Source organism: Solenopsis invicta, chromosome 6 (assembly GCF_016802725.1).
Source record: "Solenopsis invicta isolate M01_SB chromosome 6, UNIL_Sinv_3.0, whole genome shotgun sequence".
Taxonomy (NCBI): Eukaryota; Metazoa; Arthropoda; class Insecta; order Hymenoptera; family Formicidae; genus Solenopsis; species Solenopsis invicta.
Genome location: NC_052669.1, coordinates 19,480,628 through 19,504,195, shown reverse-complemented (window position 1 = coordinate 19,504,195; position 23,568 = coordinate 19,480,628). Strand labels below are relative to the sequence as shown.

The 23,568-nt window shown below is 39.0% G+C and overlaps 2 protein-coding genes across 3 annotated transcripts; both read left to right on the top strand.

The window, feature by feature from the left end:
- The first annotated feature begins 2,452 nt into the window (after positions 1 to 2,452).
- LOC105204067 lies at positions 2,453 to 12,584 on the top strand. Of its 2 annotated transcripts, none has more exons than XM_039450616.1 (10): positions 2,453 to 2,843; positions 5,644 to 5,796; positions 6,464 to 6,748; positions 8,400 to 8,508; positions 8,600 to 8,723; positions 9,260 to 9,418; positions 9,707 to 9,865; positions 10,310 to 10,647; positions 10,705 to 10,999; positions 11,497 to 12,584. In XM_039450616.1, the coding sequence occupies exons 1-10, from the start codon at positions 2,811 to 2,813 to the stop codon at positions 11,729 to 11,731; spliced, it is 1,890 nt and encodes a 629-aa protein (XP_039306550.1). In that variant the 5' UTR covers positions 2,453 to 2,810; the 3' UTR covers positions 11,732 to 12,584. The 2 variants fall into 2 exon arrangements, with proteins under 2 accessions (XP_039306550.1, XP_011171396.1); XM_011173094.3 differs by having other exon boundaries at positions 2,461 to 2,843; positions 10,720 to 10,999; positions 11,497 to 11,731.
- Positions 12,585 to 14,137: 1,553 nt separating this feature from the next.
- LOC120358057 lies at positions 14,138 to 23,384 on the top strand. Its single transcript, XM_039450615.1, has 3 exons — positions 14,138 to 14,818; positions 14,984 to 22,125; positions 22,604 to 23,384. Exons 2-3 carry the CDS (start codon positions 15,013 to 15,015, stop codon positions 22,841 to 22,843), a joined length of 7,353 nt encoding a protein of 2,450 aa, XP_039306549.1. The 5' UTR covers positions 14,138 to 14,818; positions 14,984 to 15,012; the 3' UTR covers positions 22,844 to 23,384.
- The last annotated feature ends 184 nt before the right edge of the window (positions 23,385 to 23,568 follow it).

Sequence of the window (23,568 nt, the reverse complement as noted above, 5' to 3'; positions counted from 1 at the left end):
AGCCGTACGTTAGTTCCCGTTACTTTCCCGAAAATGAAAATATCCTGGAAATTCTTCTTCGAATATTGAATGCAGTTTTTCTGCTGCTAATAATATCTACGTGTGATAAATTTTAATTATAAATTATAAATTGTCATTAAAAGTTTATAGCTGTACATACGAAAAATTACAAAAAAAAAAATTTATTTGACACAAAAAAATTATTTACTTGGCGGGTCTCGACAGCTTATTTATTTGCAGTCAAGTTAAAAATTTCTTAATTGACATATTTTATTTGTGTAAATAAAATAACATTTTTTTGCAGTTCTAGAACGTTTTTACTGTTACATTATTTTTATATCCAAGAGAATCAGATTTTTTTAATCTAAGAAAACAATTTATTCAAGTTTAATAATATTGTTAGCTTATTTGTCATCAAAATTATTTAAATAGAAAAAATATAAAGTACAAATTTATGTACTTAAGGTAACGTCTATTTACTTAAACAGAACAAACAGATGCTTGCATCAAAACATATGATTTTAAGCAAATGTGTTTTTTTTTATTAAAAAAAATTTTCTCTCCGTGTAAAAATTAATATATTTGCAAAAATTAAATTTATGGGGCAAAAACGCATCTTAATTGATTTGTGTAGGAAAAAGGCGACACTTAAATTATTCTTAAACACAGATTTTAGATTTAGCTTATAACATATATTTGAATTTTATATTAGACAGATACAGATATAAGTATCAGCGAAATTTAGATTTCGCGAAAATGAGAGAGTCGAAAAATGCATATTAAAAACGCACTAATGACAAATCATAATGCATGCAAAATATAATTAATAGAAAGTATTTTTTATATTCGTGCTTAACGCGATCTTATCACGTTAATGTGTCTCTTGCTGAAATGGACGCAAATATTGCCGCATATGCAAAATAGCACTTTCGCCGTTTACTTTTTCACGATTATTGTTACTTAGATTACTCGATATTACAGTGCTTGGTGCACTTTCCAAGTAATTTAATGTGACTTAGTCCAAGGTGAGAAAGTTCACGATTGCATGCAATTTCTAAGAATAAATGCGGTATTATACAATTCTTAATTTAGATCTTAATCGCCCGACATTTAATTCTGCAAATGAGACAATTGGCTCACGCAAAGCAGACTTGTTATTAAATGCAGTTTCTGAAATACGTCACGATGAGTGCATCAAAAACAATGAAGCACATAATCGATATCTCATCATACAGAAAATATCAAGCACAAAATTAGGTAACTTTCTCTAAACAATCATATAATCGGGCTATAAAAAGAAAAAGATGGCAATTATAGAGAGAAAATAACTGTATCCTTTAATTCATTATGGTACTTATACCGATTAATTTCTTTCGACGATATGCCATTTTCTAAAGAGACGAGTATCTAAGTAGCCAGCCAAGCGTGAGATCTTATGATAATAAAAACGTGTTTTCGAAAGCGCTGGTCCTGGAGTTGAATCATGCGTGACAATTCAAATAGACTTGGAGTAACTAGTAAAAGTGCCTGTGTCTTTCTCCGTCTAACGCAATTTAACATTTCTCAAAATAATGTTAAGTAATCTTTTATTTATCAGAATACACTGAATTTTTAGAATTAATAGATAGAATTAATAGAAAAATATTTGAAAAATATATTGATAAGATCTTAATTTTAATTTACAATTCATACGCATTGAGGACAGGTAGCCCAAAATTAATTAGAAAAAATCCGGACTTTCTATCGGTAAATATAGGTTGAAGACATTCTGTCCGTAGATCTGTAGAGTCACCTGCTTCACGCACGCGACAAAAAGATTGCTATGATCAATCGCGAAGAAAAACTTTCTCGACAATAGGGTGTCACATCGAAAGTATGAGATCCGGAACAGTAATCACCGAAAGAACAGCGTGTTGATCATCTGTTAATGTGATGAGTATAACGCTAGTGTATATGGTGTCCCACGTTCTTCTCATTTCCTTTAATTTAATTCTCCAACCAATTTAAAATCAAATTTTTTTTTAGACAAAATTATTTCTTTTAAATTTTAGATACCTTTATAATATTTTAGATTAAATAAAAAAAAAATAAGGAAGAAGTTTAGTCCAATTAACTAAAGTTTAATTCATAAAATCGTTAAAAGTTCGTTGCATAGAAGCAATCTCTTCGACGTCCTTTAGGAAAGATTTTTTTTAATTGATGAGACAATAATTAGGTAGACAGAAGAAAGTGCGGTGAACCTGGAACACCTTGTATACCGTAGTACAAGTGTGCGATGCTGCGTGTAATCTATTGACCGAGAGTAAAGCCGCGCTCTCTCGCACGGACGGAGAGGAGGAGCTCGCGGCTGGCCGACTTCTTCCTTCTCTTCGGTACGACACGCTTATCCACCAACCCGACGGCGGTCTGGTTTTCTCGGTCACGGCTGCACGAGGGGGAGATCCCGTGTTCCTACATTATCCCCACGTGGACCACGCGGGGAGGCTCTTCGTCTCCTACCACCACGAGAGAGCTGATGTTTCGCGCCAGTTCAAAGAGCAGATTAGCAGCAGGTGGATTTGGCGAACGGACGGAGATCCTTCCAGAACGGAGGTCCTTCGTATTTGAGTTTGACTTGTCGGTCATCGAGCTGCTCCGCGAGCACACGCAGTGTTTGTGAGGAAAATTTCTTTCGTTGAGTGTTTAATGAAATTGCTCCATGATAGTGCTGAGAGATTGATAAATAATTGCAGTGCAAGTGACAGTGACAAGATCATAATTGTAAGTCGGTTGTGACTGAAACTGTTGATGAGTCTTAGTGGTTTATTAGGATGAGGATAGGACGGTCGTACTGGGCGTTGCTGGTAAGATTCAGTTTTCTTTCGGCGATGTGTACACCGAGAAAAAGATTTATTAACTTGACTAAATTTTTCAATTCGATTAAGTTTCTTCAGTTTAAGTATTGATTTAAAAATATTTATCAAAATTATAGTTAAATACTTAAACCGAAGGAACTTAATCGAGCTGAAAAATTTAACCAAATTAACGAATTTCTTTTAGTTGACAGCTTTCTTCTCGATGAAGTTATCTTTTGTGGCTGATTGAAAATATTGGAATTTCTTATTGCTGTTCCGATTTTAATTTAGTGGTTAATTGCTGTTGATTTCTTCCCTTTAGCTTTGAAATTTTTAAAGCTTATGGCGATAACTATTCCAAATGGAGGAGAAACTTTCATAATATTTTCATGTAAAAGAATTTTTTTCAAAGTAGCACATTTCAACCAAATTGACAAAAAATAATTATGAGATCAATTTGTCATCAATAGCTGCAAAGATGAGATTGTTGACTTTATTAGCTGTTATTTTTAAGAGAAAAAAAATCGCGCTTTTAAAGAAAGTTATTTCTTATTACTGGGATTAAATGAATGAAGTTCCTTGTTTTATTGGATTTCTGACCGTTTGATGCTCTCTGCGTTTACCTGATTTAAAGTGGAACAACCTTTGTCGCGACCTTGATCCAGTCGCTCGCTGGAATGAGGAAAAGTAATAGATGTTTTGCACATCCACACACATACACACTGAAACACCGAGTTTGCTCTCGCGCGAGAATTCGCGAATGCTCTTTATCAACGCGATAAATATGGATATCGGCTCGAAGTATACATCACGAAATGCTCAAACGCAGTCACGCAATTTTGTTTATTGTCGAAGAGTCCGTTGAACACACAGTGAAATCGTCTGCTCGACGATTATTGGGTCGTTACGTCGATTATAAAATAATAGGCACAATAGATCTTTAATCATAATAGAATCAAATAAAAGAAACAGAAAATGTTATAACAATAACGTTAATTATATAAATATTAAATACAATTTTTTAAATATTTCTGTATTGTTATTTTAATAATGAGTTTATTTTAATAATGAGGAAAAATTACTTCAACCTTGACAAAAATTGGAAAAATCCTTTTCCTTCTTCCAACTTACATTTCCCTTTCATTCTCTAATCTTAAATGAGCATCATTTCTAACTTTCAAAAATTTATGTATAATAAATAAGCATTGTTCGTTCTATTTTTGCACACGTTTCACAAAATTGAGAAGAAATACATTTTTAATGACTGGTTAATTGTGGAGGCGTTGTTCTTCGTTAAAGCTGAGAAGACTCGCAGAATTTCTAACTTTTATAAATTTGCTTATAAACCAGTAAGCACCGCTCGACTTATCCTCTCACACATTTCACCAAATTAAAAAGAAATACATTTTTAATGACTAGATAATAGTCGAGGCATTTAAGCTGAGAAGTGGGTTCTCTTAGGGTTGGAGGCGCATACTGCATCGCGTGATATATCGTGGATAATGCATTCTCACGTGCGCGCGTGTAGTTGCATCCTGCATTTGTTGCCCCAAGCTCGATCGTACGTTAGCGAAACTAAGTTGCCTTTAGTAGAGTATCGAGAAGAGATATTCGCTTACGAATAAAGCGGTTTTGTTCCAATAATCGTCGAGGCACAAGAAATTAATAAGCGTTAATCATAAGAATAACGATCCAATTTGCTAATCATTGATGAAACTTGAGCACCAATAAGTACAATATCGCCTCCCATTCATTAATACGTCGAGTATAAATCTAGCGTTTACAGCTAATGGCTGGCTTTCAACATAATTATCTCTTACTCATGATAATTAACTCGTTTAGTTGAAAATAATTAAATTGGAAAATAAATTCATCAAGTCATCCAATTACGGGTTGCCAAGAGCCAGCCTTAAATGAAACTTACGACCATATTTACTTTCACTAAATTCAAGTCCAGGCCGAAATTACATGAATTACATATTGAATTACATATTCGAGTGAAGTCTTATTTACCGAGCCGTTAAATCTGCATAAGTAATACTTTATACGACGGGATGTTAAGGAGCTCCCTTTTTTTTCGACGGTTGCGCAATATCGCGACGCGATCTCTCGCGTTCTGCAAAAGCTCATTGCAGCCACTGCGCTTCCGGTGCAACGAACGTAAACGCGCAGCCGACGTTTCTCCGGCAGGCTTCCTCCTTCGTAAAAAAAAGGAAGACGAGGAAAGATCTCTTGCGCGATAGTCGGTCCACGTTCTTGGCAAACAAGAGATACGTGTAACGTAATTTACGCTTCCTTGCCAGTCCACTCGCGGCTATGTATAGCGGCTTTGCACGCTCGTTACGATTGTTCTTTCCGGAAGTTGCATTTTATTGTCTCCCCGCTGAACCACGCGCGCCGTTTTCACTCGCGATTCAATTAAATCGGCGTCTCGCGCGCGACGCCCACTAATTAGCGATATCACTGCTTAATTAACATGCTACTTAATTCCCTTATGAAAATTTATATTTCAGCTCGCATCAGCCGCGATTTCCTACCTAACTGTTAATTATAATTTACCGTATTAATAAGATTTAGATAACATCCTTTTAACACTTCTGACAATTAATTAGGCAGACAGCGACGTAATAACGCATAATGTAATTTCAAGATTTACTAATACGCTGTATATGATGTTTTACTAATTTCTAAATATGTGTGATAATTACTAAGTTATCTAATAATATATTATTCGCGCGGTACCCAATTATAAAATTTGTGTTATCGCAATATCGCGGCGCAGTAATGCAACTTTTCGTTTCATTTTCAGGCAGTCGTGCTACTGTCCTCGATCCATGCCGAGAAGAAGAACACCGAGAATATCGACGATGACGAGAAAGCACGGGAGAAGATATCGACGTCCCTCAAGCTCGCCGATGAGGACGTCAAGAACAGAACGAGCAAAACCCTAGTAGTGGCATCCGTAAGTGAGCACAAAGAACTTTTGAATGACATTTACCCAATACCGCGACTTTATTTTTCATAAAGTACCAATTGTAGGAAACTCAAGATAGAGAAGTACTTATGCAAAGAAAGTTCGTGGTACATAAAACTTGGCAGATTATTAATTTATAAATCGATATTGGGATATCTGGGCTGAACAAAACCCATGTTATTAATCAATTTTATCTTTTAACTAATCTACACGGAAAAACTTTATAAAAAACTTGGATACTTTGAATATAATTTTGTTGGACCATCAAAATAATTATGTAGAAGCGTGATAAGTCAGAAATTTTGAGACATTCTAGCAGTTAGCTTGAGCGTCTCACATAATTATTTTAATTCAATAAAATTTTTTCAACATTATTTTCAGATTTGTATCTGGTTAAATTTCTAAATTCAACAAAATCGTTTTTTCCTTGTATTTAAGAGTGTTTATATATAATAAAATAAATCAAATGAGACTAACTCAGCCTCATTCAAGCATCTGATATTTAAACGAACGATAGTACGGTCAGATACATTTAGAAATTACTTTATCTAAAACTCTATAAATTAATTGATAAGATGTTAATTACGAGTTGCATGTCTTTTAAAATCATATTCGTTTTACGAAGATAAACGATTAATTTCCTTATTCTTTTTAGGCGATAAAGGCGCCGGAGAAGCAAGAACAAATTGGCGAGGTGACACCAATAATACGTAGCATATCGTCGCAAAAGTTGGCAACGACAACGAGAATATCCAACAACGAAACGATTTCGTCGTCATTCGAGGAGGTCGAGCCTCTTCTCAGCGGTAGCAACAGAGAAAACGCGAGCAGGGAATTGATGCTACCGATCAACATGGACATAGCGAAGATCATATCCAACGATTCCGACTCCGAGGAGAGCGAGGAGGACGAGGACGAGACGCCTGAAGCGTTACCCGAAGTGAGTTTAAAACCGCGTGCAGATAAAAAAAAAGAATAATATTGTCTCTACGCGATCACGCGCAAATGATCTATCGCCTCGACTTTTTCCCACCGTCTCGGAGAACGGTAGAAAGTCGGAGTTTGACGTGTCCACTTGTCGTAAATTTCAACGAGATTTATCCCATCGGTTCAATATAAATATGTATATTTTCCCTAGCAGACGAGTTTCTCACGGCGCGGCGCTGATAAATATCGACTTTTATGCATGCAATCATTAATAAATTCGAGCTTATGGCGATTTCTAAACTACCAAGGTGATATCTAAATTAGTATCCGTCACATAAATATGATATGTAGAGCTTTTTATGCAGATCGCTCTGCATCATTCATTTCTTCACTTTCGACTACGAGATTGATTGTAATCGAAAATTCTTACGTTACGATTGATCATTTTTAACGCACTTCAAATAAATTAAAGATTATTCTATATACAAATTTTTATACGTTTTAAAAATCCAATTATGCGAAATCAGCATACACATGAACGTTTGCGACACATGTCAATTTTGTAATTGTTGTCTTCTCGTAGGCTCCGCCGGATGTTTCAATTTACCTCAGGCTCATGTCACGTGTAAAATTAAAAAAAAGAAAAAATAACGTTTGTGGAACCTTCATTCAGCTTAGATTACGGTATTTCTCGGATTTAGAACGGGCGCATCGTACGGTTTCACTTGTAGCGGCGGCCTTTAAAGCAGCGCCTTTTATGCAAGTACTTTCACGTGTTCGACATATTTTATTACGACGACTTCGTCGCAAGGACCATCTCTTGAATCTCGTGAGTGGTGTCGCGATTACTATACACCGTCAGATATATCGCGCGAGAGAACGACTTTCCATTCCGGACATTAATTAGCGAGCGACTTGAACGGATATAGGCGGATGTTGATTTATTCTGCGTGGGAATAGATAAGAGGCGACGGGTATTACAGCGAAGCCTCTTCTTTATAGAGAGTGATCGGAATGAGATAAAAATCCGATTTTAAGTGGAACCACTTCATTATGTCTTTTCCTCCGCGACGAACGACGACACATTTATTTATTTAAGCGGTGCAGAATTTCGTATTACATTTAATTAGGGAAGATAGTATCTTGAGCACTTTTAAGTCTGCGACGACTTTAGACGCGCGATACATTCGGTGTGCGAACAACGTTCCTCTTAGGTATACTTAGGTAAACGATCATTAAGGTCAGTGCACACGGACAATACTTGTGGGTGTTTTTAATTACCGAGAATATATCGTAAATTTAATGTTCGCACGCTAAAGTGCAATTAAAAATTTATTACACATTATTATAATTAATAATATGATAAATTTTATCATATTTATTATGTATCAATGTCAGTAAAAAAATGAAGAAATGAAGAAATGAGGAAATAAGGAAATGAAGAAATGAAGAAGTGAAAAAACAAAGAAATAAAAAAACAAAGAAATGAAGAAATGGAGAAGCAAAGAAATGAAGAAATGAGGAAATGAAGAAATGAAGAAGCGAAGAAATGAAGAGAACTTAGATTTAAAAAATGTTTTAAATTTAATAATATGAGAACAATGTAATAACATGATAATATTAATTTTGTAAGAATCTTTAGAAATAATTTTTCCGAATTACAGGCTCAAGAGCTACGGCTAGTGAGACCTCAGGAGCGACGACGACCCGTGTTCGTCAAGCCAGTGCGGACCGTGAGGCCGTCTCTTTCGAACAGGAGGAACGTTTACACAGGTCAGTTTTCCACGGTAATAACCGCACAATCGCAAATCCGCGCCGGATAAAAGTGGCACAGGCCGAGACAGATCGCTGATGATTTTCGCAGGTTTATCGAGGCCGGCCGTCATGCGGCCGTCTAAACGGCCGAACGATCCAAAGAGGAGGCCCACGGAAAACGAATGCACTTTCTTCACGAAGACGGTGTGTCTCGAGGCCAACGATTATCCGCAGTGAGTCTGCCCTGAACTTTCGTTTCGGCATTGGATTAATGACGAACATTGTTACGCGGCCAATTTGCATACGGCCGAGATTAAAATCTCTCGGCCCGTCTTAATTGGCATGTCGGCAATATTTTCACTTTCCGCGTCTGCCCCTTCTCGCGGTTATTAAAATAACGGTGACGAAATTGTAGAGATAAGTGAAGCATTGACTGTGCACGAGATCAAAAAATTTTAATTACTAGTGTTCAGACAAAGCGCGTTATTATAGAGGTCTTAAAACTGTTTCATTTTTTTTTCAAGCTATCTTTTGTAAATAGGTAATTTGCGTTAACTGGTTTATTGCGAAGCTGTGCATTGAGCAATTGAGCAATTGTTAGTATTTCCTACTAATTTTTGCTCTAAAATTTTCATTACTTCTGTCTGCATCATTTCGAGTCTTTCAAATGGGTAGCGAAATGCGCGTAAAAGAAATTTCCCATGTTGGAAGAAATATTACTACGATTCACTTTCGCGAAAAAGCATTAATAACGGCCTTAACTTTCTAGCGAAGCGATAATAAGAAGTTTAAGGTCCAATAAGGAAATGGTATCCGCATTGTTGACCGATTATAAGGCGCAAGACGGAAGCGCGGAAGAAAAGTTGCCGAGCGCCCTACCGTTGGAGAATAAGTATGAGAACAGATTCGAGAGCAATGAAATTAAAAGGTAAACAAAATATCCGTGTTTCTAATTACCTTTTGAAAATTAAGTCAGGCTTTGTATTACTTCATTTTTAAATTTGTCTTGACTTTAAACAAGTAAAAAGTAATACGCACGTATATTTAGAAACAAAATTAAAAAGATTATTTTCTTTACATGTATCACATTTTAACAAGTTGGATTATGGTAAACCGAGCAAAAATTTAAGTTAAAAAGATTAAATAATTAAGGAATTGAAGTTTCTCACAATTTAATGACAATTATTTTTACCTGTTGCGTATTTTATACTTTCAGACGATCTGACAATCCGTTCGACAACGTGGAGGAGGGTTTCACTTGTCCGTCAACTGTCAAATATGCTCGCCCGCAATTAGCGAGAGCTGCTTCCGGAGTATGGAAGTATATAATAAATACAGGTGAACACACCCAGACGATACGACTGGAGAAATGCTCGTAAGTATGATAACCAACCGATATTTTATTCAAAGAGGGAAGAGTAATTATCTGCGGGCCTTATAATTATCGAGTTACATAATATTTCATTTTAAACGATCGAAAAAAGGATAACTGATCAAAGTCATAAGAATACTTGTGTAAGAACTGTATGCGTTGCCGTTTTACGTAAAATGTAATATGCAATTTAAGAATTATAAAGCGCTGATTATCGTTAAAATTAATTAAAGTTAATATGTACCTACATGATTTCTTCTCTCTCCCTCTCTCTCTTTCTTTCTCTTTCTCTCTCTTTCTCTTGTGTGACGGTATAAGTATTATATATTACTGAAGAGAGAAAGATACACGCTTTTTGTAATAATATATTATTTTATTTTTATGTACTACTCCATTTTTTAGCGATATTAAACAATATTTTTTTTAACAATTGATGTTTTTTCACAGCAATCTACAGTCGAGCTGCTCATTTATCTCCGAAAACTATCGTTCCTCCTGCGTGCAAATCTACAATTATCACAGACTGCTGACTTGGGACCAGAAGTTGGGACTCCACATGGACATATTTAAAGTGCCGACCTGCTGCAGTTGCCACGTGCACGGTTACTCCGAGATCTTCCCGCCGCATCAAAAGGATCCCCCGATAAAGCCCAAGGAGACGTTCCCGGGCGCGGATTTCGCGACGATCAACGATCAGAAGGACGATTTTCAGGATCTCAACAAGCCAGTCGTCCTCAATCACATTACCAAGTTCACTCCCACGTTGAACTACGACTCCAGCCACGGTACTTTACTTCAGAATTATCGACATTCGCGACATTGTACGACCTAAGCAAACTCAGTCTCGATTCCTTCAGTGTCCAGCAATAAGAAACCCTCAGTGTTGGAGATCAACCCGACGAGTAGACCCAGCTTTTCTCTATCTAGAACAAGGCCGAAAAAACCCTCGCCGATCCCGCGGCCATACGACAAGTTGCCGCAACAGCACGCGCCCAACACGCGAGCACCGGGCTACAAAGGTCCATTGATATCCAAGAGCAGCAGACCCAACCGACTCAGCAGGCCACCTTTCAGACGAGAATCCACCGCCCACGAGGATTACACAGAAACTTCTCGTAACAGTACGGTCAACAACCGGTGAGTAGCGTGTAACGCTTTTTACTTTTATCAGAGTTTAGTTTCTTTCAATAAGAAATATTTCTCTTTACAAAATATCTTTGTAAGAAAATAATTTTTGTTTAATCAGATTATGATGTCTAGTATTTCTTGGAGAAATGTTAAACTTTGTTTGAAAATTCAAAACTAATTTTAGAAGTTTAAATTAATCTTGGAAAATTAAAATGAAGACATTTAAAAGCTTAAATTAATTTTACAGATGAAATTTACTAATATAAATTAATGTAAAATTTAATATTATATATTTTTATAAAATATTTATGTAGAAATATTTATGTAGAAAATTAATTTTTGTCAGATTATGACATTTAAATTTAATGAGAAATGTCAATGTTTTGGAATTTGGATTGTAGAAGCTTAAATTATTATTTAAAAAACTAAAATAAAACTTTAAAAACTTAAATCTTATTGTAAAAATTTAGTAGAAATATTTGGAACTACCAAGAATAATTTTTTAGATACAGTCAACCGTACGACTTGGAAATGGATGCCTCGTCGAGATTACAGAACGGAGGCTTCGACGACGAATACCAGGAGCCACAGAGGAGAATCAACTATAACTATCATCCAATTATAGACTTTTTCAAGCCGGAAGCTTCTATGCTGCAGGCCGCTACCGTAGAACCGCAATCCGCAACTCAATCGGCATCGGTTCAAAACGACAATAACGCGTGGAAGCCAATGATATCTTAGATCGTAGTGTTCTTCCTTCGGAGTACCTGACATCCTACCTTAAAGAAGATTCCAAATCATGTATTTCGTAAAATTCGCGCTTCTTACATTAATATCTACAATCGTGACAAAGTATAAAGGAATACACGGTATTCCGTGCGGTAACATATTCATTGTTAACGTGCTGTTAAAACCTTTTTCAATCTTTTCTTAAACAAAAGAGAAAAAGAAGGATCCATAATTTAATTAAAATTGTAAGTAAAGACTAGCCTACGTTTAGTTTGATATGTAGACATTCTGCGAGACGCTTTCTATTGTCATGAAAATTTAAATACGTACTTTATTTTAATTTCTCTTTATCATTTAATTAGTTTACGCGAGGACGTAGTAACCTGCGATAAATTTTTATTCAACTATTACTTGAAGAATTTTTTTTATAGTAATAGTGAAAATACATCGTTAGAGTTTTAGAGTATTATGGCCAAAATGGGCAGATGCAATGACCGTTTCATTTTCTTTCTGGACTTTTGAATACGTTTATCTCAATCTTGATATTTATTAATCGTTACCTCTGACTATGAATTATTTATAAATTATACTTAAGGAGTTTACAATATATGATTATGTTTTGTATCACCAATAAAGTATTCTTAGATCGTTCGTTTTTAATCTACTATAAATACCTATTTATAATTATTTGATGTAGGCTGATACAATTTTGTAACGTGCTCCACGCAGTAAGAGACAAGAGAAAGTGTTTGGAATTTTATTCGTGATACAAGCAATGCCCAATCGCTTAGCATGAAATTTACACGGTCACAATTTACGCACCGTAACTTTGATCAGTGATCTGTAAATCCAGTTTCACGTTTCACGTATTGTCGAAAACTTCTTCTTTTTTACACAACATGCTATTATGCTAGGATAAATGAACATTTGATAGTACATCGCGGATAAAAATACTTCGGTATTTTTATTTTATGCAAAATCTAAAAGATATTTTAATATAACGCAACCGCATCTTCGGATAAATGGAGAAAGCTAAATTTCTCGTGGCTGTGTGTTTTGCAAAGACTTCTCTACAAGGTGCGCATTAAGAGACAGGAAAGAATCAAGTTTGTTTTATTATTGTCGTGGTTTGATTTCTATTAATCCGTTCTAAAATTCAAAGAAACTTGTTTGTCTACGATTATACAAGTCTTTGTTATATGTAAATTTCTAATAATTTTTTTCCAATTTTTTTCATTTCTACCAATAATCATACGAGAAGTTGTTTCAATTGTAATTGACAAAAAAACAACAACTAGCAAGCAACTAAACATCAGCTTTACAGACACAATGATTTAATGAAGTTTTACACTGTAAGGATTGAAAGATGATTTTCATTTTTTTTTAATTTAAATTCTTATTCGCTTGAATTTGAAATCGTCCAGGTTTATTGCTCGGACTCTAAAATCTAAAAGTAAAAATAGAAAGCATTTCCCATTTAAAAAGTCTTGATTAAACGGAACGATATATAGCACACCATAGAACGTATATTATACCGTAAACGACAGGAAAGTGTTTTAGAAGCACTAAAACAGTCTTACTAAAATAGTTAAATGCATACACACTTGTTACGTACGCCTTCTTTTTATGATACAACAACGGGCATACAATCACATTCTCGCGTTCGTAAAAAGTATTATATTGCGCCATCGAGACTAAAGATTGATGATGAAATAGTACCGTTTACAGTCGACTCGGTTCGAGCGATAAAATTCAATCGAATTGATGCTCATAGTTACAATTTTAACGACTGTCTTTTAACACCAAAAACATCTAAATATAGATCATAAAAAAACTTCACCCGTTTTAATATCACCTTAATAGGCGCGTCTTAATTGTTATAATATAATTTAATTGTGCATTCAGAAAGAAACCTTCTTCATTAAATTATGATCGGAATATAAAATGATTACAGATTAAATTAATTGTCGAAAGTTAGAAGATTCGTACTGTTAAAAAAGTTCCACTTGGTAATCTGATTCGTCTAAACTAAACGGTCTTTATTAAAAGGTTCGCAGTGTTTTGTACAGACAAAGATGGTATCGGAGTTACAAATACTGCACGCAAGAAGATTCACTTATCTAAGCGCGCTCGTAGCTGCACTGGAAATGGAAATTACATTCTATGGTAATTTTCTCACGGGCTCGTCGAAGCGAGGAAAGTCCTGCAGCTCCAGCGACACGCTTCGCGGCCCAATGCGGAAAGACGCGGGAGAGACAATCGCCACGCCGAGACGAGACGAGCGGAGCGCAGCCTGCGAAACGAAGTCGTTCACAGTTGACTGAACGAAGTAAATCGCGCCGTGCTGTACGATCGTCCCGCCGAATATATTCCCATGATGCATCCCTGTCTCCTCTTCCACTTGCGCCCTGTTTTTCCACTTTATGTAATAATAGCGACGCATTTCGTTCGGTTAACGACGCGCTCCTTCTCTCGCGTGTCTTTTACGAGGCGCTCGTGATTGCGCCGTAAAATTAACGGTACGAGCGTATCGTAATTAGGATGCCGTGGAAGCTATACGTCGGAGTTTCTAATACGCGAACCGGAGAAGAGAGGCGTCTGGGTGAAACGGACTGGCGAACGAAATCCAATCGAGAGTGACAGAATCGTTGAACGATCGTATCTGCACGCTCCGCGGAGCAGGGTATCTGGTCGTTCCAACGCTTTTTCACCCTACCTCGGCTTTCAGCTGGCTGGAAAATATAAATTAGGCCACGCGGCCCGCACCGCCGGTCAGTTTGACGAAAGACCTCGATCGAAGATGATTAGAAATCACATCGGCGGCTCGCACGTATAAATACGCGTATTTTCTCTCCTTCGCCGCGATGAACGCAAATTGATAAGCGCCACCTGTTGTTCGCAGTTTCTGGAATACGCACTCACTGAAAACCGAGTAACAGTGTCTTCTTCCGTCTCCCCGTGAAGAGTCTGAAGTCGCAGTTTGTTGTCACGTTCGAAAAGCGAATTCGATAGTTAATCGTTCTATTCATTCTTAAACTGATGCAGTTCGCGATTAATATTACATGTCCCTCCTCTTCTCAAGTGTTGCAATACAAATTCGTAATACATATTTTATTATTTGAATTTTAATATTAAGTGCTTCAACATTATTATTAATATTTCGAATAATAATTGTGTGATGAGATGTGCTAAACTGAAAAGTTTATTTTTACTCTTATAGCCACTGTTACTTACATGTCTAATAATATTTTTTCATCTCGATAGTGCTGTGAAAGGAAGAACGGTCCAGAGAAATGGAGCAACAACGAGACATCTATAATCCAATTATGATCTTTATTCTAACAATCGTCAGCATCCATATCGCATCATCATCGAGTCAGAATCTCCACATAGTCACCACTACGATCGACATTGGCTCCACAGACGGTGATAAAATTACCGATCGCGCCTGGTTGCATCCCTTGAACACCACGACGTCGTCGACCTATCAAGATTTCACAACCGATTTGCCAACTTCGACGAGCGCGGAAGCAGAAGAGATACTCGATTCTTCGGAAACGATTGTTCTGAATCGATACGCTCGGCCGTTTCAGCATAACGGCTACGGCAGGCAAGAGCTGGATAAGCCAGACGAGCCTCCAGACCATGTGATACCATATTCGGAACACGAAGAGGCCAGAGACGTGCCCACTCAACCGAAATACGTGGGTCCTGGAACTTGGGCGAAGCCGCCACCTGACAAAAACATTTCTCTGGACTTCGTGCCGACGAAGCTGCACGCTCAGGTTCGAGGGAAGCACACTGTAAAGAGATTGCCGCAGCGAGAGGCGATCGACAGCGCGGAGACGAACGAGGAGAAGCGTAACGCGGCTAGACTGAGGGAGGTTGTCACCAATTCGAAGGTCAACACGGTCTACACCGAGGAGGGCTACGAGGATTCGGCGTACGATCACGCGGGACACATCAGGGACGCTGATTTTCACGAAGGATTTGCACGCAAGCTTCACGATCGAATGAAAAAGGGAGAAAACTCGTTAAGCGATCAGAAAAAGAACTTAGAGCCCGATGGATTCAAGGAATATGAGGAAGACTATCAAGATCACTTGCAGGAAAATAGGAAGTTCGAGACGGACGATGGAGGTAATTTGATAGAATTCGGCAGGGGCAGTTGGGAGGAATCTGAAACAGATCCCAAATTCGTTGCTGAGAATAATATTCAGAAACTAGAAGAGGACATAGAGAAAGATGCTGAAGAGGCCGAGAAGAGTGCGAAGATATATGAAAACGAACAAGAATCGAAAGTTCGCAATGATATCAAGACTGATAGCTCGGAATTGGAGGAGTCTCACGATAATTTAAAGCACAAGAATAAATTTATCAAGACGAAAAAGAAGAAAAAATCCAAATTGCAAAATGGAAAAGACGGCAGTGTAACTAAAAAATCTAAGCAATCGCACAAGTTGAAACAAAAAAAGAAGCTCTATTCCGAGAATTACAGGACAACCGTGCTTCCGTTTAAAGAAGCCGACTTAAGCGACGTTGAAAAGCCAGCGAGACCTTACGGTTTTGTGACAAGTTCTCCGAACTCGCAGATATATTCCGTGGATCAGACGACCCTACGCTACGTCTCTCCGTTCGATACGACAGCTTCGTTTCTACAAGTCGAAGACGAACCGACGACGATTGGTTACCGCGACCTCTTCTGGGATTACTTCAAGGCGAGGCAAGGTCCATCGACCACCGAATCCACGCTCGTGTTGAATTCGACGACCATGAATCCGCAACAGGAAGCGCGAACGCCGATCGCGGTTGCCACCATTGACGGTCACGGTCCGTATCTTTTAGTGACGAAGGAGGAGAGCGTCACTTTGCGCCCGACGTTCTTCGATCCGAGCAGCTTCCGTCCGCGAAATTTGTTCTCCGATCACGTGGAATTCGGCCCGACCTCCGCTCAAACGCACAGTCGTCATCTGCTCGGACAAAGCGGCGATGTCAGTTACGCCAACAACGGAATAACTACGTCCACGGTTGCATCTGCGTTTGCCAGTGTACAACCCTTGTCGTTGTTAAATCCTGAAAACGTAGCATACTCATCTTCGACGACTCTTATCGACGCTACGGTATCCAGTAGCACTCCGACCGTCATGACAGTTAATTTCACTCAGGAAGCTTACGCGCAAATCGCCGATTACCATGAAAATCCTTTTCTCGGTCCTGTTCTCGACAATAGTAACATCGTCGTTGCTAAAAATAAGCTCAAGTACAAGGTTCTGGCGAGAGCGAAGCCATCATCTCGTGAAAAGAAACCCGTTAAATCCGTCGCTCAACAATCGTTCCGTCAACAGACTTCACCGTCGTCCTCCAAAGAAGAAGATGAGTACAAGAATATTCGTGATAAGCTAAACGCTAAGTACAATAAAATGCTAAGTTATATTAAAAACAAGCAAGAAACCGTGTCTTTTCCGAGAGAGAAAAAGATCGGTTTTCCAGAAGATTTTACCCTGAGAAGGCCGCCGATTCAACAAGCCTCGTATTCGATCTTCCTGACGGATCATCCTTCGCCGACGAATCGTTCAAGCGTGTCCGCAGAAAGTGAATCGTCTCGGGAGACTAACCGGAGAAGCCCATTGCAAAATCAACATCGTTCCGAACCCGTGAAATTGCCGTTCCGTTTCAATTCCGTTTCCCACGTTCAGCCGCTGCGTCCGGTTCATCATAAAAATTCACTTCCGACAACAAAACTGTCGCCACCGCCATTGCCGTTGGCGAGCACTTACGCAAATTATCGTAGCAATAAGAAGAGCGACAATCGTCATTCTCATGTCAGTGGCAAACCGCAGAAGAAACGTGATAACGCGTTCAAACATTTGTCTTTGAGTCCTGAAGCGAGCTGGAGAACGCGATCCCGGAGAAAAAGATCCGACGTAAGTGAATTTCGCGACGGTAGTAGTAACGGTGCGGGCATTGATGTGAAAGCAGCAACAAACAATGGTGTGACCAATGACGATAAATCGGAGCAGCAAAATAAAAGTTTGTTTGATAGGGTAATTGATAGATCGGAAGGAAAGTCGTCGAGTCCGAAAGTAATTGATGCGCCGATCGATGTTCCAAATGCTATGAAATTAGCATTTCCCGCAAGACCGAGAGGAGACGAGAGCGGAACATCCAGAAACAAAAGTAGCTCCATCGGTGAAAGGAAAAATATTGAAGACGCGAGAAAGACAATTGGCATTCCAGAGATAATTGAGAAAGGACAAATAGTGATGCATTCGGCGAGGCAGAATGTGCGAATGAATGATACGGAGATTGCAGAATTGGCGAAGAAGAAAAGAGACATCGGAAGTGAAAGGTCGACGAGAAATTTGAAGAACGAAATAAACGAAAAGAGTCACGAGGAGTTATTAAACGAGTCGCCTAAAATTAGCGGCGATGTTATCGATGAGGAGATTGCAGTGCGCTTTAACGAGAAGGATAACGAAGCTTCACCGAAGAAAAATGGAAAAATCGAAATTGAAGTCCCCAGCTTTGATTACGTCGACGAGCTCGCGGAAGACGAGCTCATAAAACCTTCCACGACGACAGAAGCTGCTATAGATTTGAAAAAGTATCCCTTTTACAACCACGACGATATACCTAACGTGTCCGCGTTGAAATACGTCGTCGATCCTGAAACAGTACCGCGGAAGACATCACGTGGAATGGAGTTCTACGATTCCCGAAACGCTTATAAGCAGTGCGACGAGGTGGAGCCCAATCTGGACAAGGTATTGCCCGAGAAAGAGGAGCCGGATCCCGAACGAGGTCCGCAGCAGAATCTACCGCGTCTTCGTGGTCTCGGTGACAAACTGGATTGCTTCAAGGCCAAGTACTTCGATGAGAATCCCCTCGACAACCCGTTGTTTGGCGAAAAACTGGTCGAGGAACCGACTCTACCTACAGAATTAAATCCCACGAAGTTTGCCTCGAAGATCATGGTACTTCCCGAAGAGAACGACGACTACGTCGTGCCTCAGGTCTCGAAGAAGCCGGAGCGCAGTAGTCGCCAGTGGCGAAACAGAATTCGTCCGTACGAGACCCTTGAATCGATACGCGTCAATTACAAGAATGACCCGCAAACCGGAAGAGGAAGGAACGCGTATTTCCACAGCATGCGCGGCACGAGGCTGACCAATATGATGCGCAGAGTGAAGAATCGAAAACACAGGCCCAAAATTTCCACCACTACGTCAGTGCCGAAGTTTCAAACCTCGTCCTATCAGAATCTGGTGTATGAAGACGTGATGGGTAACATCAGGAACATGAAGAACACTTACCAGGTCTACGAGATGACGACCTTGCCGCCATCCTCGATTCTAATAACCGCAGGCAGCGAAAACATGTTAAAAGTTGTGGACGTTGCGTCGAACTCTTCGAACGAAAGAAGTACGTCGAAGCCGGAAGTTATTGATCTTACCGATGTTGCGAATAACACGAAAATCACGAAATCGTCGGAGATCAAAGGATTGCTGCCTCCTCCGAAGTATTTAATTCAGCGACAGAGTTATAGAAAGCCTAGACCACCGGCTAAGAGCAGAGGGTCTTTGCTAAGGTCCACGACTTTTCCTCGCATCATCGCTCATCATCATACTATCAAGTTGAACAAGCGTAGTATTACAGACGATGCTGAAAAGAATTCCTCTGAAATTACGATTAGTGAGAATAAAAAGACTACAATTAATGGAGAATCTGTAAAAGTCGATGTTGGAAACGATGTAATTGTAAAAGTGACAGAAAAAGCAATGAACAAAACAAATGCAACGGCCGAACTATTGGATTTGGAAATCGAAGAGAGTAGGCCAATTAGCACGCTGGATGGAAGCTTGTTTACAACTCTGAAAATGGATGATAAGAAGAAACGAAGAAACTCCACGAGCAGCGGCGTTAGAAGTGAACCTCAGAAAACTGTCTACACGATCAGAGATCGAATCAGATACTCGAAGCCCAAGTGGGACACGAGAGGATTCGGAAAGTTTACCACGAGCTCAAAGACGGATGAGGATAGCAGGCGAAAGGAGCCCCGCTATAATCGCATTGAAAGAAAGAAGAAACTAGTCGATGATCGGCAGAACAATTCTACGATAATGAATTCGACCGAGAGCACTTCAGGAATCGAAAGTGCAAAGTCATTAACAGGCGATAGAGAAAGTAGCACAACTGAGGTTTATCACGCTGAAGAATCCGCGATACAACAAATGATCTACCACAAAAAGGACGAATATTCAGAACCAGAAAATGTTGAGAACATTGATGCGGACTCTGAAGAAAGCTTCTTCAAGGAAGACACGGAGGAGAGTACGACTAGCACGTATCAGGTTAGCGAAGAGGTCGACGAGAACGTTGCTACGACCATGGCGACAGCAAATTCTCCTAGCACGAAGGCAGTCCTGGATTTGCGAGAGTACCTGAAGTCTGATCCACCGGGATACGCGGAAGCATTTCCCGAGGAGGCAACAACGCCGTTGAGTAAACATCATGAATCTGATGACAGCGAAGAGAAGCAGGAGGAAGAGACTGACCACTTCGGAAATGTGGCGAATCCACGGGATAACGATTCCTCCGAGAAAATTGAAGAACAGGTTGAAACCCCGACGGAGACAAATTTATTCTCACAAGATGACGATTCTGAGGAACATTTATCAAAGGAGGAGGAAGATTCAAACAAGGATCAGACGTTTTTTGCATACCCGAAACGACCGTCGTTGACTGAAGACGACGATAATGACGAAAAGGCGGCATTCTACAAACCATTCCCATTTTCAAGATTCAAGTCTGCGATTAAAAAAGGAAGCGAGGAGAACAATTCCAACGAGGAGAGCGAGGAAAAGAGCGAAACTTACGTATTTCCTTGGCACTTGGACAAAGAATATCCAGAAGACAAACGTCAATGGCTGTACGATGTCGGCAGATACGAATACCCTTGGGAAAGAAGAGACAGACTGGCGAGAGAACGAAGGAAACGAAGGCAAAACAGGGCGCGGTTTTTCGACGACGAGGACGAGGAGGAATCCAGGAGATATGAAAGACCCATTTATTCTTGGGAGAGGTATAATGTTCCTTCCAAAAGGTTGAAAGTTGGACACGGTATTTCGCGCAGATATGTAGATGAATCCGGCGAAGACTCCAGCACCGAGCAAGTGCCGTTGACAAAGTTCAGCAGCAGATACAGTTCCGGCGACATAAAGCCACAGTTTTCTAACGCACGTGAAATCAGCAGATCCATCAAAAAATTTCTAGAGGAAGACGATAAACCCGAGGGAAAAACTTCGAAAGAGATCGAAAGTCGCTCTCCTTCGTATGCGCGGAAATCATTACCCTCCTCAGATAGAGGAATCTCCAGAGGGACGCTCGTGCCCGAGGACATCACGCAGCCGCCAGGAAGAAAGAATGTGCGAAGAAAAGTCTCTCGAGTTGACAAGAACGTGTCGACTAACTCGCGCTTTGACTCGAAGAAACTGAGGAGCGAAGATGTTGACGGAAAGAAGGAAGAAGAGGCCGCGGGATATTTGAAATTAAACAGAAGTAGTTTGGACGAGCCGATAGAAGTAACGAGCAGCCAGCCGAGTCAGTTATCTAATGGAACGAAGGAAGTTCCTTCCACGACTGAGCAACGTAAGAAACGTCGAAGAATATCGAGAAACAACTCTACGATTTCCCTCGATAATGCATCTGCCGAGTCAATTGCTAAGCTCAAAAAAAGACGCAGGAAACCTGATGCTTCGACGACGACGTCAACTACACCTTCGGCGAGCATCGATTTTAGTCCGAGAAAGTCGGCTTTTACACCCGTTCGAAGAAAATATTTGAAGAAAGACGAGAAGACAAGCAGGTCAAATTTTTCTGAAAAGACTGCGGCGGATAAAACAATTTCTACGCCTGCAACGACCAAAACCGACAATTCTCAAGTAGAAACGTCGACTCCGAAAACACGAACGATCGAGCATCGATCGACAGTCTCGAAGGAGAAGATCGTTACGAAGACCACTTATCCGGACGAAGCAAAGAACTTCGATTCCATGAAGACTAATCCGACGTCCGCTCAAAGCAGGCCGGTGCAATTGAGAATGAAATCCAGACGCAGAAAGAATAATAATACGCGGGATGGTAACAATGAAGATTCAAATGATAGAAAAGAATTAATTAAGCAAGAGGATAAGAATGGAAATTATGAAGTTAAATTCGCTAATGAGGATGAGATTAAAAAGTCGGTGATATCGGATAAGCCTCAAGACGGAAGTAGAGGTAATGCTGTCGGACGTTTTGGGATGAAGAGGGAGGAGGTTAAGAAGATAAATGATTTTGGCTCTAACGAAGGGATTGTTAACAATGAGAATGATAATGGCAACGGTGGCTTTGGAATATCGTCAGAAGTAAGTTTGTCACCGCACCACAGGACGGTTCAGCTGACCGAATACGGCTCGAGACATGCAATATCCTCTGTGTCTTGGATTTCAAAGAATTACGATGATTAAGGCACGAATTTCTTCTTCTTTTGTTTTTTCGGTTAAAGTAATTTTTTTTTAATAAAAAATTTAAAATTATATAAGAATCACAAGAGACAGAATAGCAGTACAATATAAAATATTATATATTACAAATTTAACTTTTAAGTTAAAAACCTTAAATCAAGAGTTATTTATCAATAATCTGTGATAAAGAACAATATAAAAGTGTACGATGCGAGTCATTCGTCAAACGTGTTTTACGCCCGAAGTGATATTATAAATTATGTCTTCTCATAAATTGAGTATACAGTGACGTAAATTAAAACTGACTATATGAATGCACGTTGGTATAATTATACGTCCAATGTGACTCATTTATTCATGAAAGTTTTTGTGGTTTCAGATCTATGCGGTACGCAACTTAATGCAGAATATTCCACCAAATCAGAATAAAAATCAAGCCAACGAAAGAACTGAATCGCATAGGATAACCGAAAACAAGAAAGATCAAAATAACGATAAGGCAAATGAAGAAGGAGAAGAAGAAGAAGAAGATTTGAGCCAAAAACAGAAGCCGTTATTACAGGCCAAGTTCATAAAGGATCCAGAGCGCAGGCTGTATTATTACGTAGAGCGTAAATAATTGGAGCTGCCGTATTTTCCGTTCAGTTACAAGGCGTCTCTATCAAAATCGCAAAATCGTATATAAAATCAATTTTAAAATTATTTTAAACAATTATAAGAAATTGTTTTTCTTGCTCCATTTTCTATTTCTTTTTATCTCATGATGAATAGTAATATACAAGTAATTTTCATCAGGCATTAAGAAATTAAAAATTAAACGTATCATACAAAAAAAATTAATTACATATTAAGAGAAGGTATTTTTATAAATTCTAAAATGTTTGCAAAAGCAGACGCGGCGCAAAGATAACTTCGAACACTTGCACTCGAGTTTACTTCAATCAGTACGCACGATACTTTCAATGTTTGTTTTCAATAGTTGTTGTAGCATATTTAGAGTTAATTAATTTTTGTTTTAGAGAAAGCGCGCATTTTAGACGCGGATGATTAAGCGAGATCCAATCGAGGGTGTTGTAATAGTTTTCTTCCGACCTCTAATTACGAGTTGTTGTATATAGTCTAGGATACTTTTGTTAAATAAACGTTACAGAGAGATTGCATAATGCGTCACTCGAAATCGTCGCCGTGTCCGTTTCTTCTTTTTTTCTTTTTTTTCATCAGCGCAACTGTTGCGCGGCCTGTACGGGCGCGCGAAGAAATCGTGCGAAACACCGGAGAAATTATATCTCCTGTCGCTTGGGACGGTAAAAAGAAGCCTTGTTAAGTACTAAAGTTTTCTGCTTA